Below are 18868 nucleotides of genomic sequence, written 5' to 3' on the forward strand. Positions count from 1 at the left end.
GGAATAACAAACCAATAAGATAAGCACACTGATGGGAATAGGGAAGAAAAGGACTAATCTAAATAACTCTGGAAAACAGTATTTTGACTGGATACTGTAAGGGTAAAGATAAAAGAACTGTGCATAAATAGTATACTCCTAGTTAATCTGTTTCAAAATTCTGCTTTATGTGTTTACTAGATTGAATACATTGAATAAATACATATAGCAAACAAAATGAGAACCAGGTTTCTCACTGTTGGAAAACAAAGCTTTAAATAAGAAAAGAGGGTTTTAGATTGGAACTGGAGGGTTAGTATGAAGTCAAGAATTTTTATATATACATATATATCTAGAAATAAGTATAGGTTTGTATGTATGGTTAGCAGGCATATATATGTATATTTATGTGTATATGCATGCATACATATGTGCATGTGTGTGTATATATATAAATAAAATAGGTCTGTCTGCAAAGAGGGCCTAGAAGCACAGAAACAACAGTAATGAAGAATATACCTAGTATAGTGACCAGATCTTGTTCCTAAATACCATTCTCTCAAACTAGCACTCCTGCTTTCTGTGGCTGCTTCCCGTGCTGGAGCAGGGAAAATACCAGATGAACCTGGAACATCTTGTGGTACCAGAAAATAAGATGTCTACAAAAAAGGATGGGGACTTGTCCAAAGTAAACAGAAGCCAATCTAAAAGAGCCTCCAATGGCCAAAACTGGAAGGAATCAAGCAATAAAATAATGACAGTATTAGATTATAACATAGAATGAAAGAAATATCCAAGAGTCCTTACTGGCATAAATAAATGCATAAGTAAGTGGAAACGAAGGAACAGCTTCTTTCCTTACAGAAAATTCAATTTATAAATGTAGAAGGAATGAGTAAAAGTACAAAATTGTCATTAGACAAATACTACAGTGGTAATCACGCAGGCAAGATCCATAGATGGATACCCAAAATAAATGGAAGAAAGCTTAGAAGAGGATATCTGCGGTTTCAAAGTATCTTCCTCAAGGGATTTATTTATTAATAAATAAATAATAAAATTACAAATAGAGATTATCATCACCATTTGGTATCTCAGACACAAAGACATACTGGTCTTAAAAATTAGGATGGCGCTCTCCAAGTCACCCAGTCCATCTCCTTCCTAAAGATGAGACTGCATTTAAATCAGTAAAGATACAAGTCAATTTATCCTAACCTCAAAAGAATTTCAGTGAAATTACATTATATAATTTCCTTTAGTATCCAAATTTGGTATGCTGAAATAGATAATTAAATCTTATATACTGAGAAAAACTATCTTTCAAAAAAACAAAAACAAAAACAAACAAACAAACAAAAAAAAAACCTTAACCAGGAGAAAATACTTGCAAGCCTTATTTCTGAAAAGGGGTTAATATCCAGAATATACCTATAACTCAACAACAAAAAAAATCAAATAACACAATTTAAAAATGGGCAAAGAACTTGAGTAGCCATTTCTCCAAAGAAGATATACAAATGACTAAAAAGCATTTGAAAAGATAGTGGATACTTATCAGACAAGTACAAATCAAACCCATAATGAGATATCATCTCTCACCCATTAGGATGGTTACTATTCAAAAAAACCCAGAAAATAACAAGTGTTGTCAAGGATGTGGAGAAATTGAGACCCTTGTGCACAGTCGGTGGGAATGTAAAATGGCACAATCACTATGGAAAATAGCATACAGGTTCCTAAAAAAGTTAAAAATAGCACTACCATATGATCCAGCAATCCCATCTCTGGGTATAAATCCAGAAGAATTAAAAGCAAGGTTTTGAAGAGAGATTTGCACAGCCATGTTTGCAGCAGCACTATTCACAATAGCCAAGAGGTAGAAGCAATCTGAATGTCCATCCATGGATGAATGGATAAACAAAATGTGATATATACATACAATAAAATATTACTCAGCCTTAAAAAGGAAGAAAATCCAGTCACATGCTACACAACATGAATGAACATTGAGGACATCATGCCAAGTGAAATAAGCCAGCCATAAAAAGACAAATACTGCATGATTCCACTTACATGAGCTATCTAAAGTAAGAAAATTCATAGAAACAGAAAGTAAAATATGGTTGACAGGGGTTGAGGGCAAGCAAAAAGGACAGTTCAATGGGTACAGACTTTCAAATTGGCAAGATGAAAAAGTTCTGGGTATCTGTTTCACAACAATGTGAATATACTTAACACTACTGAACCCTACACTTAAAATGGTTAAGATGACAAATGTTTTTTACTACAATAAAAGAATAAATAAAAACTCTAAATGGTTTATTAAAATAAACACTTCTTATTCTGACAATCACAGCTCTCTGAAATTTGGTAATCAATCTGGCTTTTCAGCCAATTTCTTACAATGCCCCATTTCACAATATTATTTTGAACAAACTAGATTACTAATAATACTCCGAATTTAGCCACATATCTTCTGTTTGCAATGTGGTAGTTCTCAATTTTGTCTGCATATCAATATTGCTTATAAAGTTTTTAAAAATATAACTGCTTAGACCTCTTCTGCACAGATTTTCTAAACAGGCAAATGGCCTGGATTTATCTTGGTTTTCAAATGCCATGGAATCAGAATTACTGTTCTACTGCCTCTTTTTTATTTTTTAAGAGAGACAGGGGTCTTGCTATGTTGCTCATGCTGGCCTCAACTCCTGGGCTCAAGCAATCCTCCTGCCTCAGCCTCTAGAGTAGCCAGGACTACTGGCCTGCGCCACAACTCCCTACTCTAATGCCTTTAATTGGTACACTCTATTCTTGTCAAAAGCCTATCCACCCTTCAAGGGTCATTTTAAAAGTATGTTTCCTCTAGTCATTTTTCTAAAACCCTAGCTGAATACATTCTCTTCCTTCTTTTAACCCCCATTAGCACCTTCTTTATGTCTTATGTCATTTATATTACAGCTATTTGTGTTCATCCCACCATGAGCAAATTTCTTTATCACTCTGAGCCTCAGTTTTCTCATGTATTAAACAGAGAAAACAGTATTTACCTTACTGGGTTGAAAAAAATGTGACAGGATTAAAGGAGATGCAAAGTGCATGCTGGGTGATCCATAATTGTTCTCTTTATCTCCTTTTACCCTTCCTTGTGCCCCAAACATCAGACTGAGCCTTTATCTTCACCCATGCTAACTAATTTTACTTTAATGAAAACACCAGAACTCTCAGTCAGATGTAAAAGCAGAAATCCAACCTTTAGAGATTTTATGGCTTTTTAAAAAAATTCCTTGCACTGAGCAGGATTTTTATCATCCAAACATTTGCAAAGCACTTTATTTTTAAGGAGAGTCCATGTCAGTTACTGAATTTGCCTTATTCCATCTTTAGCTAAAAGATAACAGTAATTAAGTACGTAGGTACTCTTCTAAGTGCTTTACATATATTAACTCATTTCATCCTCACAACGATCATATAAAATAGGCACTTAGTACCTAACAGATGAGAAAATGGAGTCACCAAGAGATTGTGAGAACTGCCCATGGTCATACTATTGTAATTCAAATCCAGGCAGTCTGACACCAGAGCCCATGCTCTTAATCACTCTGCTATACTGTGTGTTCAAGGATTTTCTTTTAAAAAAAAATTTTTTTAATTTAAAATCTTTTTATTTTTGGCTGGGCGCGGTGGCTCACGCCTGTAATCCTAGCACTCTGGGAGGCCGAGGTGGGCGGATCGTTTGAGCTCAGGAGTTCGAGACCAGCCTGAGCAAGAGCGAGACCCCATCTCTACTAAAAAATAGAAAGAAATTATATAGACAGCTAAAAATATATATAGAAAAAATTAGCCGGGCATGGTGGCACATGCCTGTAGTCCCAGCTACTTGGGAGGCTGAGACAGGAGGATCGCTTGAGCTCAGGAGTTTGAGGTTGCTGTGAGCTAGGCTGACGCCACGGCACTCACTCTAGCCTGGGCAACAGAGTGAGACTCTGTCTCAAAAAAAAAAAAAAAAAAAAAAAAAACAACTTTTTATTTTTATTTTTAATATGAAGGGGTGGGGGGTTGTGAGGAGGGGTGTTCAGTTGCCTTGTTTGTTTTTGTTGAGATAGAGTTGCACTCTGTAGCCCTGGGTAGAGTGCAGTGGCATCACTGTATTTAACAGCTCACCACAACCTCCAACTCCTGGGCTCAGGTGATCCTTCTGCTTCAGCCTCCCTGGTAGCTGAGACTACAGACTATACGTAGTCTGCAACGTCTAGCTGGGTTTTTTTTTCCTTTCTTTTAGGTAGAGACAGGGTCTCACTCTTGCTCAGGCTAGTCTCGAACTTCTGAGCTAAAGCAATACTCCCACCTCGGCCTTCCAGAGTGCTAGGATTATAGGCGTGAGCCATCGTGCCCGGCCTCAAGGATTTTCAAATATCTGCCTTGGTGTCTAACCTAGCAAGAAAAAGCAAAAATTGAAAAAAAGAGAAGAGCAGAAACAAAATATTAAAGATTTCAAACCTCAAAAGATTTAAGATTAAAACAAAATTTTAACGGACGATTCTAATATGCCAAGTATCATGTCCAAAGCATGACTTCTAAAGAAAAATAGAGATCATTTTAAAAGAAAGCCTCTATAAATACCACATACCACACTACTCACCGAGAAAAGATAATCAATAACCAATTAAACTGCAAGGCAAATAAATTTATCTTTCACAGACTGCTGCAACATCAGAAAGACTGATCTAGCAAAACATCCAAGGCGGACTGAGAGCCCAGGTAGCTAGGTGTCATCTAGGGATACTCGGCAGTGGGGACCACAGCATGAATCAGACCAGATGTTTGGAAAGGATCTTAGAGAAGCACCAAAACCACCATGGGCAACACTGGAGATATTTGGTCCAAATCAATACATTATGTTGAACAAATATTAGATTTACATCCAGTTATGTGCTAGAATCAATAGAGCTGATTAATTGTTATGAAAAAGCAATTAACTTCATTTTATCAATTAATTCGGATCTGTTTCTGAAGTTAAAAACCACAACAGAGGCCAGGCAAGGTGGCTCATGCCTGTAATCCTAGCACTTTGGGAGGCCGAGGTGAGGTGAGAGGATCGCTTGAGGTCAGGAGTTCTAGACCAGCCTGAGCAACAGTGAGAACTTGTCTCTATCAAAAATAGAAAAAATTAGCTGGGCCAGTGGTGTGCATCTGTAGTCTCAGCTACTCAGGAGGCTGAGGCAGGAGGATCACTTGAGCCCAGGAGTTGGAGGTTGCAGTAAGCTGACACACCACTGTATTCTACCTAGGTTGACAGAGCAAGACTGTCTCAAAAAACAAACAAAAAAAGACACAACAGATTGTAGATTTTTAAGGCTCTAACTCGAAAACCCCCATAATTCTAGAAAGTAGTCTGCAATTTATAGAATTAAGTCAAGGAGAACAAATAAGGATAACCTTTGTTGTGTTTCTATAATTATTCCAAATAAATTGTAGACCTGCTTTGGGGCTCACCCCAAATTGCTCTTTTTATCAGTGAACATTTATGAAGAAGCTAACATGGGGAATCAGACACTGGATCAAGTTCTAAAGATATAGAACTGAATATGATCCCTAGCCTTTAGGAATTCAATCTAATGTACACAAAAGATCTTTTCAATAAGAAAAGATGTACTGTGGTACTTATGAGTACTTAATTGACTTATATGATTTAAACATATACTATACTGAAAGGTGTTTCTCTGTAGTTTTCTTTTCTTTTCTTTTTTTGAGACAGGGTCTCACTCTGTTGCCCGGGCTACAGTGCGGTGGCATCATCATAGCTGACTGCAGGCTCCAACTCCTAGGCTCAAGTGATCCTCCTGCCTCAGCTTCTCCAGTAGCTGGGACTATAGGCACATGCCACCATGCCCGACTAATTTTTAAAAATTTTTATTTATAGAGACAGTCTTGCTATCGCCCAGGTTGGTCTCGAACTCCTGACCTCAAGTGGTCCTCCCACCTTAGCATCCCAAAGTGCTAGGATTACAGGCACCTAACCTTCTCTGTAGTTTTCCGAAAAGCCATGCTTGTTTTAATCATTATTGTAATCAGAATATTTAAAATGTCAAATACTATCACAAGGCTTATGATAATAAAAAAAAAGTAATCCACTGCCTGCTCCATTCTACCTCATTGCCAAGTTCACCTCTTTAAACTGTTTCATGTGATATTAACCTGAGGCATTTTAAACCTACATTATTCTTTTACTTTAAAAAGTTATCCTACACCTGATCCCTTCCACCAATTCTACCACAAGTCCAAGGCACCTTCATCTCACTTGGTCTTTAGTCTATTAACCATTACCCCGACTTCCACTCTTAACACCTTTCAGTTCTCCACAAAATGAGAATGGTCTTCATAAAATGAAAACCAGATCATACCACTCCAGTGTCTAAAATCCTCCACTGGCTTTAATGAACATGGAATAAATTTAAAACACTTTTCTACATCATATAAAGCTCCACATAATTTGTTTCCTGCCTATGTCTCTGACCTCAGATCCTATATTCTCCTTCTCAGTTACTATGTCCAGCCATACGGGCTTTCCTGATTGTTTCTGGGACTGTCATGCTCATGCATACCTCAGGGTCTTTACGCTCACCGCTTCTTCCACCTAGAACACTGTTCCCCCGATATTCTCATGACTGACTGCTTCCCATCATTCAGGTCACTGCTCAAATGTCACTCCCTCAGAGATGGCTTCCTTCACCCATCTACTTAAGATATCATATCACCTCACTCCCAGGCTATTGGCCCAGTTACACTCCACTTGATCACCCTAAGTTTACTTTTTCAGAGCAGTTGTCACTACATGAAATTATGTTATTTGCTGCTCATGTGGTTAAATTCCATAAAGTTAAGAGCTTTAACTAAGCTACTGTTTGATCTCTTACGTATAGTTTTGTGGTAGCACACACCAGAAGCTCAAAGAATGTTTCCAAATTTGCTGAGGATCTGAATTACACTGGAATCCTTATTTTTTAAAAAAAATTTCATAATGCAAAATTTCAAACACAACAGAGAATTGTTTAACAAACCACCATATAAAATCACTTTCAAATTACCAACTCATAGCCAATCTTACTTCATTTATACCCCTAGACATTTCATTCTCCCACTGGATTCATTTCAAGCAAATCTCAAATATTTTTTCCTCTGTATATATTCAGGTTGTATCTCTCAAAAATAAAGACCCTTTTATATATAATTGCAATATGGGGAATCTTTAAAAACTTGTAAATTTCTGGGCCCCATCTCCATGTGGAACCTAGTATCAGAAACTCTAGGGTGAGGCCTAAGCATATGTATTTTTGAAGTTTTCTTAAGATGTTCTGATTCAGCGAGATTATTAACGTATCCAATGACTGATATCTGGGATGGTTCTAGAAGGCTCAGAGTTGTCAGTTACACAGAAACCATATCAAGTAAAAACACCAATGAAAAACCATTCTGAAAACAAATAGTTTCTAAGTTAGAAGACCAAAAGAACATTAGAATTTAAAAAGAAAAAAATTGCACATAATAACAACTATAATAAATAACATTATATTTTTCAAAATTGCTGAAAGAGTAGATTTTAAAAGTTTTCACCACAAAAAAGTTAAGTATGTGAGTTGATGGATTTGTTGAGTCTGATTTAATCATTACACATTGTAAACACATATTGAAACATCACATTATATCCCATAAATATACACAATTATTTTTTGTCAGTTAAAAATAAAATTTCAAAAAGTAGAATGAAATATTCAACCAAAGAGACCTTACTTGGATACAGAAAGTGGTTGATTAAATTCTTCTTCCACAGCAATGTTGCTCTCTTCAAAACTGGGAATATCAACTGCTTTTAATGAAGATGCACTATCTGGAGGACTTGGGACTTCATTATTAATATCAACAGAAAAATTCATGTCCTCACTAGAAATCTTGGTATCATCTTGCTTCAGCTGAGAGTCAGGCTCTTGATCATCACTTGGTGCATTCCAAAACAAACTAGCACCTGGAGGTTAAATGAGTTAACAGATACTGAAACAAATACTGAACTAGGAAAATAAAACTCTTGACAAACCTTTGTTAAGAATGGCTGTGTTATTTTAACACAATTATCTAGAACTGTTATCTGATTATATTGTCTTAGAAATGCCACGAAGAAGTAAGTGAAAGGCAGAAGACAGAAAACGCGGGTGGGGCAAAAGGGAAAGGCGACCTTCTGGGCCCTGCCTCTTCAAGAGTAGCTCTGAAATGATCTGCTTTACATATTAAGGTTTTCAATACGATTTATGGGCCAGAAAGGGGTGGGGAACCTGCAGCCTTGGGGCCACATGTGGCCTTCTGGATCTTTGAGTGCGGCCTTTTGACTGAATACAAATTTCATAGAATAAATCCTTTTAATAAATATAGTTTCCCCAGGGGGGAGTGTATTAGGGATGCATCAAACATAGGCAATATCAGGCAAGTATTTAAAAATCAAATGTTCCCTAATCTTTATCAACCACTTACACATATTTTCAGAGTTATTTGTACATAATATTATTTGCTTACTGTTTTTCTTTAAATTAATTCTATTTTTACTAAGCCTCATCATTTTTGTGAAATCATAGATTTGATGAGCTTGTTATCTTTTCCAATACTCATAAGAATAAATACATCTACAAAATATAAATAATCATCTGTATACCACCCTAAATCATCTCTTGTACCATGAGCTGTATGCATTATGCAGTATGGGAAATACTGCTATATATAATGGTTGAAAGAAATGGTTAAAACCAAGAAGTAAATCCTAGTCAAAATGGTTTCTACTTTGAGAGGGTCTACTTGGGTGATTTTATGAAAATAAATTACTAACAGCAAGATTTGATTTTGCATTCACTTTTTTTAAAAAGGACAATTTTTAAAAATTACATAGGTACTGCTACTCTTTCTGAATACATGTCAATATAAGCCTTTAGGGAGTTAGGTACATTATAAAATAAGTGTGCTTCTAAAAGTTATTTAGTCCAAATGACTATCAATAATTCATTTTTCTTCATATAAGTATCAATACTCGGAATATGAATCTATGAAGTTTTTAAATACTTGAATTCTATATATCATGTTTGAAAACTTGTTTTAAATAATTTCAGAATATCAGTAAACATATGAATGATGTCATTCAATTATCACTTATTTATCCAGCACTCATTATGTTTCAGGCATCATGTTAGGAAATGAGACACCATGATGAACAGCCACTGCTCCAGATTCCAAAAGCTTACAATCTAGTGATAACAGATGGTAAGCAACTATAATACAATTAAATACAGAATTTTACAAGAGGACATTGTAAAAGGAGGACACTGCATTTTTTGGTATGTTTACTTAGCTTACAATACTCACAAGCTCCTTTATCTTACACACTCACACACACATACACTCACACTTTCCTGGGAATTATCACCCCTGCAATCCACAAAGGTGGGACTCTACCTGATATGCCCCTATTACGTATTTCTTAACTTCCTTACCATTGAACTAGGGATAAAAACCTAATCCAAACTAGGCCATTCAGGTTCTCTGCAATCTGAAACAGGGACTGAGGGATAGTAAAATGGTTTGTATATGTTGCTAGAACTGTGCAATACACACTTAGCTTGTATACCACAAGCTCTAGGTCAGCCCAGGTGGCCTGGCGTGGTGGCTCACACCTGTAATCCTAGCACTCTGTGAGGCCGTGGCAGGAGGATCGCTCGAGGTCAGGAGTTCGAGACCAGCCTGAGCAAGAGCAAGACCCTATCTCTACTAAAAATAGAAAAAATTAGCTGGGCATGGTGGCGTGCACCTGTAGTCCCAGCTACTTGGGCAGATTAGGCAAGAAGGATCGCTTGAGCCTGGGAGTTTGAGGTTGCTGTGAGCTAGGCTGATGCCACAGCACTTTAGCCCAGGCAACAGAGCAAGACTCTGTCCCCCCCCAATCCCCCCCCCAAAAAAAGTAAAGCAGTGAAAGTCAGATTACAGATAGCATTGAGTAAAATAGCCGTGTAGAATAACTGGACAGTGCTAATGGTATTCCAATTTCTAGTTATAGTCTTGTCCTGAAGTCCAGCTCTATTCTTGGCCTTGGCTTCCATAAAAGATCCTCATATCCTTCCAGTAAACTTCTCTTCCTTGCTTAAATTAGTTCAAAGTGGCTTATGTTACTTGCAGCCAAAGAATTTTAACTAATAGTGAATAGTACCTGAATTTGACTTACAAATATATATATGGCTCTTGCTACCCTCCCTCCTTGTTCCCCCCTGCACAGATAGTTTAGATAATATACAGGTTCAGAAAAAGAATATAGAAATTTGTCTTCCTTATTTTCCTTCTTAACTTTTTATTCTCCAGAATAAATCTTCATCTATTACTTCTACATCTGTCTGTCTACGTCATCAACCCATCAGCATTCCTGTTCCTCTTATATTTGAGTATTTCTATCCACATTTCCATAAGTAGCTCAATCTCAACAGATACTTAGAGACTGATTTTATCCTCTCTCCTCTGCTTCTCTAACTTGTCTCTCTGTGCTTAATGCTACTACCATTCTCCCCTGTCATCCAGACTTAAAATCCTAGAGTACCTTTTATTTTTATCTTTAATAAACTTAATTTTGGAATAACTCGAGATTTACACAAACATATAAGGTTCCCACCTACCCCTCATCCAGTTTCCCCTTATGTTAACATCTTACATTACCAATATATTATTTGTCAAAATCAAGAAACCAACATAGTATATTATTATTAATTAAACTCCAGGCTTTATAGGGACTTCATTGATTTTTCCACTAATGTCCTTTATCTGTTCCAGGATCCATTCCGGGATACCGCATTGCATTTAGCTGGAGCAACTTTTTCAGTCCTCGATCTTCCCCAACTGTGACATCCAAATAGTTAACAAATCTTAGCAACACCCTACATGACTCCTTCTCTTCATTCTTATCACCACCAAAACTATAACTTAAAGTTCTATGTTTTCTCACTGAGCCCATATTATTTTCTTTACCCATTCTGTTCTCTCATCCTTCAACTCCACCTACTGAAATCCTACATACCCTTTAAGATCAAGACTCAATAACACTGCATAGATGAAACCTTCCCTGATCCCACTTATTTAGAAGTGGGTCCAGCTATAAAAGTAGCAAAACCAAACAATGTATCATGTTGTATGATTTCATATGTTTTTCAGGTGTAGTTTGTAAAATTACACAAAGACTTAAGTAATACTCTCATCACCTTGGTTTTGGTTCTACTGTACTGTGTACCAACCTCAATGTAAAAATTTAAAAATCAGATATAAAAATCACCTTTAAAAATTTTCTTACAAATAAAAAAATGAAATTACCTGTGCTCACAGCAATGCTTACACTTTTTTTCGTGTGCAAGCCAGGAGAAGATTGTGCTTCCATGGAAACTAACTCCATTTGTCTTGCAGCTTGCACTGTATCTTCAACAGTGGTTGTCTTAGGGGAACAGGGATTCAGAGACTGTGCTTCTAATAAACGCTGAATCTGTATCAATTAAAAACATACTTTAAACCAACAGTGAAGTAATCAACAAAATTGGCAGCAGAGTTTAATAATGAAATACAAAATGCCCCAGTTATAAAAAACTGACTTTTAACTCTATTTTCTCACATTTCAATTAGATCATACCATAAAACTTATTCATTGTAGAAAGGCATTATCAGTAGTTATTAAGAAGCACTTTCAGTATTAATATAAACTGAAAGGTGAAACATACAGATGTTTAGATTAGTATTTATAAACTGACACTCATATAGAAAAGTCTGAATCATTAATATTTCAAACCACCATTTTATTCCTATTACACTTAAAAACCAAAAGTTAGACTGGAGGTATGCTCTGACTCCGTGTACCAAATACTGAACATTTTACACAAAATTCTTCTTAGAAAGGTTAATCAGAATTGCCCATATTTGGCATGCTGAAACTGGAAATATTAATAACAACACTTACTGAGTGCTTCTTGTTGGCAAGATACTATCCTATGAGCTGAGTGCTTCTTGTTGGCAAGATACTATGCTATGAGCTTTTATGTATAATTTTTAAAACAACCTGTGAAGAGTGTGCTACTATTATTAGGCTTATTTTACAGATAAGAAAACTTGAGGTAATGAAAAGTTATTTGTCCAGGTCATATAACTAACAAGCAGCAAAGCTGAGGTGCAAACACTAAAAACCTCCCTTCTTCCTTTTTAAATTGAGATTTAATTCACATACCATGAAATCATACAATTCAGTGGTTTTTAAAATGTTTGCAAGTTTGCAAATATTATCACTATCTAATTCCAGAACATTTTCATCAAATCCCCCAGAAATCTTTGCACCCATTAGCAGTCATTTCCCATTGGCCTTCTCCATAGCCTCTGGCAACCATTAATATACTTTGTATCTCTATGGATTTGGCTATTCTCAACATTTCATATGAACAGAACCATATTGTGGCCTTGTACCTATCTTCTCTCACTTAGCATGTTTTCAAGGTTCAACCATGTTGTAGCATTTATTAATACTTTATTGCTTTTGATTGCTGAATAATATTCCATTATATGGGTATGTCACATTGTATTTATCCATTCATCAGTTGACAGACATTTTTGTTTCCACTTTTAGCTATTATGAATAATGCTGCTATGATCATTTATATACAGACTTTTATGTGGACATATTTTTTCATTTCTCTTAGGAATATACCTAGAAGTCGAAGAGCCTGCCTTTGTAAATACTGTGGTTTTCTATTTCCTTATAAATAGCACTATTGTGTTCAATTAATCTACTTAATTTTAGTGGATTAACCTTATTAATATAGGAAAGTAAGTATTATCAATAAATTATTAAGGTCAGTAGAAATATAAACTGTATTAATAATATAAAATAGCACATGTATTTATAGTGGTTTGGAGCAAGGGCTTTGGTGTCACGTGGCTGTAAGTTTAAATCCTTCTCGGCTATGTTTTGGAAAAGTTATTAACCACTATGAGCTTCATATCATCTAAAACTAAGGTTGCTGTAAGTATTAAAAGATATAAATAAAATGCTTGTAATTTGTTGAGTGCTTATTTTTACAGCCAGGTCCTATACTAAGCAATTTATATATATATTAAATATAATCGAATATAATGTACATTATATAAATATATTTGAATTAGCTTTCAAATCTACATATAATACCAATCATCTCTCCCATTTTATAGATGAGAAAAGTTAGGTTTAGAGAGATCACATATGAAACACTCAATAGAGACTTATACACATTCAGGGCCTAAAATTATTCAGTTAGTTTGTTTTAAAGGCTGGGGATGGTGGCTCACACCTGCAATCCTGCATTTTGGGAAGTCGAGGCAGAAGGATCGCTTTAGCCCAAGACTTTGAGACCAGCTTGAACAACATATCGAGACATTGTCTGTACAAAGAACAGAAAAATTAGCCAGGTGTGGTGGTGTGCGCCTGTAGTCCCAGCTACTTGGGAGGCTGAGGCAGGAGGACTGCTTGAGGAGTTTGAGGTTACAGTGAGCTGTGATGATGTCACTGTACTATAGCCCAGGTAACAGAGTGAGACCCTGTCTCAAAAAATATATGTATTTTCATCTATTACCTTTATTTATAGTTTTTAATATTTTAATACATTGGTCACTGAAGTTTTATAATGTACTTTAGCATCTGAAAGAGCTAGTACTCTTTCTCTTTCAGAACTTTTCAGGATTACTTGGCAAAAGGAGTTCAGTATTATCAAGTTCCTCTCCTCAAGCTGTCTTGTTCATTAAAAAAAAAGGCATTTAGATTAGAATATTAAAATATCTTATAAAGCTATAGTGATTAAATCAAATGGTAACCAGTGCTGGAACAGATAAGCCAATCAATGGAGCAGAGGCTAGGCATAGTGGCTGATGCCTGTAATCCGCCGAGCCAAGGTGGGAGGACTGTTTGAGCCCAGGAGTTTCAGACCAGTCTGAGCAACATAGCAAGATCCTATCTCTGCAAAATATAGAAAAATCAGCTGGGTGCAGTGGCATGCACCTGTAGTCCCAGTTACTCAGGGGGGTTGGGTGGGAGGATTGCTTGAGCCCAGGAGTTTGAGGTTGCAGTGAGCTATGATCTTGTCGCTGCACTCCAGCCTGGGCAACAGAGGGAGACCCTGTCTCGATCAAGCAACGAAGTAAAAATAAAAATGGATTTCTAATCATTAATAAAAAGATAAAAGTTTTTATAATCTTGAAGGGGAGAAATCTTTTCTAAACCTAATATAAAACCCAGAAAGAAAATGATTGATAAATTTACCTATATCTAAACTGGAATATTCTGTACAAAACAAATGGTTAAAATACAAAACACTTAAGACCAACTATAAGAAATACCACATATATATGATGAAGGACCAATTTTCTTAATATACAGTGAGCTCCTAAAAATAATCAATATTACTTATAGGCCGGGCGCGGTGGCTCACGCCTGTAATCCTAGCACTCTGGGAGGCCGAGGCAGGTGGATGGCTCAAGGTCAGGAGTTCGAGACCAGCCTGAGCAAGAGCGAGACCCCCGTCTCTACTAAAAATAGAAAGAAATTATCTGGCCAACTAAAATATATATAGAAAAAATTAGCGGGGCATGGTGGCACATGCCTGTAGTCCCAGCTACTCAGGAGGCTAAGGCGGTAGGATCGCTTAAGCCCAGGAGTTTGAGGTTGCTGTGAGCTAGGCTGACGCCACGGCACTCACTCTAGCCTGGGCAACAAAGCAAGACTCTGTCTCAAAAAAAAAAAAAAAAAAAAAAAAAAAATTACTTATAAAAATACAATGAAAATCAAAACAATTTCTATTTAAAAGAATGATAATTTAAGAGTTTGATGTGCCCAATGTTGGAGATGTGGAAAATGGTTTTGGGGTAAAAAATTGGCATAACCTTTCTGGTGGCCATTTTCATTCAATCAAGTAACAAAACACATATTTAGCAACTATTATGTGTCAAGTACTATTCAAGTTGCTAAGAAAACTGTTGAATGTAAGCTCCCTCTCTGGAGCTTGTTACTACATTAATAGTTAACATCTACTGAACACTAATTATACAGTATACTAAGCTCTTTACCTAGTATTCTAAGCTCTTACCTAGTAACTCATTCAATCCTTAGAACTCTACACAATTTATGTATATCCCTATTTTGTATATGGGAAAACTGAAATGAGAGAGATAAGGTAACTTTTCCAAAGTTGCCTACCTTATGCTACCCAGAAATTGGATTAGAATCCAAAGAGTCTGATACCAGAGCCCACTTCCTTAACACCTACACCAAAATGAGACTTGGAATGCCAGCGCAGGAACAAGTTTGTGTATCTATGAACATTTAGAGTATATGTTCCCTTTGCCATCACAATTTTACTTCTAGGAATCTATGGTACAGAGACAATTGCACATACGCAGTTAGCTGCAAAGGGTAAGGATGCTGCTCACTGCTGCATTGTTTGCAATAGCAGAAACTTCAAACTGTTGAAATGATCAATAGGAAAACAATTAGAAATTTGGTATTCATCTTATAACAGAAATCTATGCAGAACAAGGCAGTGCTATGTGTATTTATATAGAAAAGTCTAAGATACTTTTTAAAAAAAGGTACCTAAAGAAATTTTTTTTAAAAATTCACATAATAGGAAAATATTATGTGTATTTATCACAGAGATATTTTCTAAATCATATTCTGTATTCTCCAAGTATAATGACTCAGATAATATAGACCAGGGCCTGTGGTCTATAATATCACATTTTAAGTATATAAATCCCAGCCGTGCATGGTGGCTCATGCCTGTAATCCCAGCACTCTGGTAGGCTAAAGTAGGAAGACCATTTGAGCTCAGGAATTTGAAACCAGCCTGAGCAGGATCTCATCTCTACCAAAAATAGAAAAAGTAGTTGTGTGTGGTGGCGTGTGCCTATAGTCCCAGCTACTTGGGAGGCTGAGGCAAGAGGATCACTCAAGCCCAGGAGTTTTGAGGTTGCAGTAAGCTATGATGATGCCACTGTACTCTACTCCAGATGACAGAACAGGACTCTCTCTCTCTCCCCTGCCAAAAAATAAATAAATAAAATAAAATAATTTTTTTTAAAGTATACTAATCCCAAGTAACTAAGATTTCTAAATAGCTTAAAGGATTAATCCTTTTAGCCTCTATTAGTTTTCTTTTGAAGACAGGAAATAAAAATGAGAAAGAATTCTTTTCAATGTGAAAATATTTAGCTATATTAAAATTTCTGCTACATGTTTATAATGATTTGTTAAAATGTAATTTATATTTTATAATTTCAAAGAATTTTTCTAGGTTTAAAAAATAGCAAAGCTAAATTTTTCTCAGGTGTTCCTAATCAAAGTGTTTTTAAGCAGAATTGAAAATGTCATTGTCCTTTTTAGCAAAATGCAAACGCTAAGACTCCAATTTTACAAAACAAAGATTTCTAAAAATGTTACATGCATATATATGCACATTATACATATATTTGCATAGTTATAAGATAATGCAAAAAAAATAAAGAATACATTTCAGGTTGTTCCCATTGGTACTGGGGGAAAGAGAAGGACAATTGGTTTGGGGTATGTATGTGGAAGAAGAATGTCTGTGAGGCAAGAAAAAAAGACACAATACTTACAGACTAAACTCTGCCCAAGGACATACTTAAGACTAAGAACTCTGCATTAAAGGCCTTGAAGAAAGGAAACATTTCAGAATAAAATGAGTAGAACAAGTGTAGTACTGGTACAGAGAAAGATGCTCCAACTATTCCCTTACACACACTGGCTTAGGGTTAGTATACATACTACAGAGTTGACAAACTAGAGACGTATCAGAATCTACTGTCCAGCCTTTATATTTAGTTGTATATAAAGGTTTAGTACATTATAATAGAGTTTTCATTAGGGGCAAAAAATGAAATAAAAATGCAGTTATATTGTAAGTTACGATATGTACAACATAAAGAGAGAAAAGAAAGAAAGAAAGAAAACTTGCTTTCTAGTCCTGTTTTTACTACTAACTAGCAGTGTGGCATTGGGTTTAATTATTCTCTGTCTAGTGCTCATTTTATTAATACTTATCTGTTAAATAAGAGGGACTAGAACTCAGTTTCGAAGATCCCTTCTGGTTCTGACCTTCCACAATTCTATTCTATAAAATGTAATTACTAAAGAGATTTGCCAGTTTTTAAGAAACCACATTAATACCAAGAATTTAACAAAACTAAGAAAGCTCCAAGCAAACCTGTGCCTGAAGTAGTCTCAGCTGTCTGTCTTGTTCTGTGAGGAACCGATATGCATCTGGAGACAGTCCCATCATTCCATTATCTGACTCAGTCTTGGGCACGTGTACGCACACTGTGCAAGGCTGTGGGTTACATGAGTCCACATGTGAAGGCAGTCTCACCACAGGTGATGGCTCTACATTGCTGTGTGAAGAACAACCGTCCATGCCTCCCTGAGGTCTCAAGGCTATAGGACTACTTGAAGAATAGAATGCAGTATGGTATAGAGCTGGACATCCACTTGGGTGAAATAACGCATGCTTTTGAAGGGTTTCAGACTGGAGGTCTTGAATAGATCCAACTGTATTTATTCCTTGCCAAGAATTTATTGGACTATACTGAATATGGCTATGATGCTGACAACAACTGCAAACATTTGTGTAAGATGGTGGTGGGGGAGTAGATATCTGAAGTTCCATCGGTCTTCTTGAATTATGGGGTGAAAAAACAAAATTTTGTGAGTGGGACTGTGGGGCAAGAGAAGATTGCCTAGAATTAAACGTGGAGGGTATTATAGGATACTCTTCTTTTTGTACATTTCCAGCAGAAACTGCTTGAAGCTTTTCAAACATACCATGAGATGGCTCATTATGAGAAGGTGGTTTAACACTGTTCCTGATATGGGGGTTCCCTTTCTTACATGTAGATGGCTGTCTTACTTCACAGTGTCTCAAAAGGGCAGTGCCCTGGTTTAACTGACTTGGTATCCCTCTCAAGGAAGGCTCTTCAGCTTCAGTTTCTTGGCTGCGTTCCTCATCATAAAGCTGGGGTTGCAATAGCTTCAAGTGGTCAGAGTGGTTAATCGACAAAGGAGGATTTTCATTATTCACTCTTTCCAGTGGATTAGGAGGGTTTGAGTCTATGAAATTGCCATCCAATACAAGCGAAAGTTCAGGAACTGAAGGTTGAATCTTAGAAATCTATAAATGGGAAAGAGGAAGAAAGTATTTTTTAGGAGAAAGACATATGCTTTATCTTCCTTAGACCAGTAGTTCCCAAATTATATCTAATTACATATTAAAAAGTGTTCATTATTTAGACCATCAGCAAATATCTTCTGGGGATCTTCCATGTGCTAGGCACTAGAAATACAATTGTGAGCAAAATAAACAAGGTCCTTGCCCTCAAAGAATACAAATAAGCATTTCTCAAATTTATTTAACAGTGGAACTCTGTTTATTAGAACACTAACAATGCTTAGATCACAGAACACAATATGAAAAGCTATTTTATACAACAGACTTTTTTTTTTTTTTTTTTTTGAGACAGAGTCTCACTCTGTTGCCCAGGCTAGAGTGAGTACCGTGGCGTCAGCCTAGCTCACAGCAACCTCAAACTCCTGAGCTCAAGCGATCCTCCTGTCTCAGCCTCCCGAGTAACTGGGACTACAGGCATGCGCCACCATGCCCGGCTAATTTTTTCTATATATATATTTTTAGCTGTCCATATAATTTCTTTCTATTTTTAGTAGAGGTGGGGTCTCGCTCTTGCTCAGGCTGGTCTCGAACTCCTGAGCTCAAACGATCCGCCCACCTCGGCCTCCCAG

General features: G+C 36.4%; 1 protein-coding gene across 4 annotated transcripts in view; it reads right to left on the reverse strand.

Moving 5' to 3' along the window:
- STIL (STIL centriolar assembly protein) overlaps window positions 1-18868 on the reverse strand; it is a 55594-nt gene that overhangs the window by 12948 nt on the left and 23778 nt on the right. For 2 of the 4 annotated variants that reach the window (XM_069477894.1, XM_069477892.1), the window contains 3 exons: window positions 17283-18242; window positions 11365-11530; window positions 7775-8002 (listed from right to left, as the gene is read on the reverse strand). In XM_069477894.1, the coding sequence (XP_069333995.1) occupies window positions 7775-8002; window positions 11365-11530; window positions 17283-18242 (1354 nt within the window). Of the gene's footprint in view, window positions 1-7770; window positions 8003-11364; window positions 11531-17282; window positions 18243-18868 lie in introns of all 4 variants that reach the window. The other 2 variants (XM_069477893.1, XM_069477891.1) reach the window with 1 other exon arrangement.

This window comes from Eulemur rufifrons, chromosome 8, assembly GCF_041146395.1.
Source record: "Eulemur rufifrons isolate Redbay chromosome 8, OSU_ERuf_1, whole genome shotgun sequence".
NCBI lineage: Eukaryota > Metazoa > Chordata > Mammalia > Primates > Lemuridae > Eulemur > Eulemur rufifrons.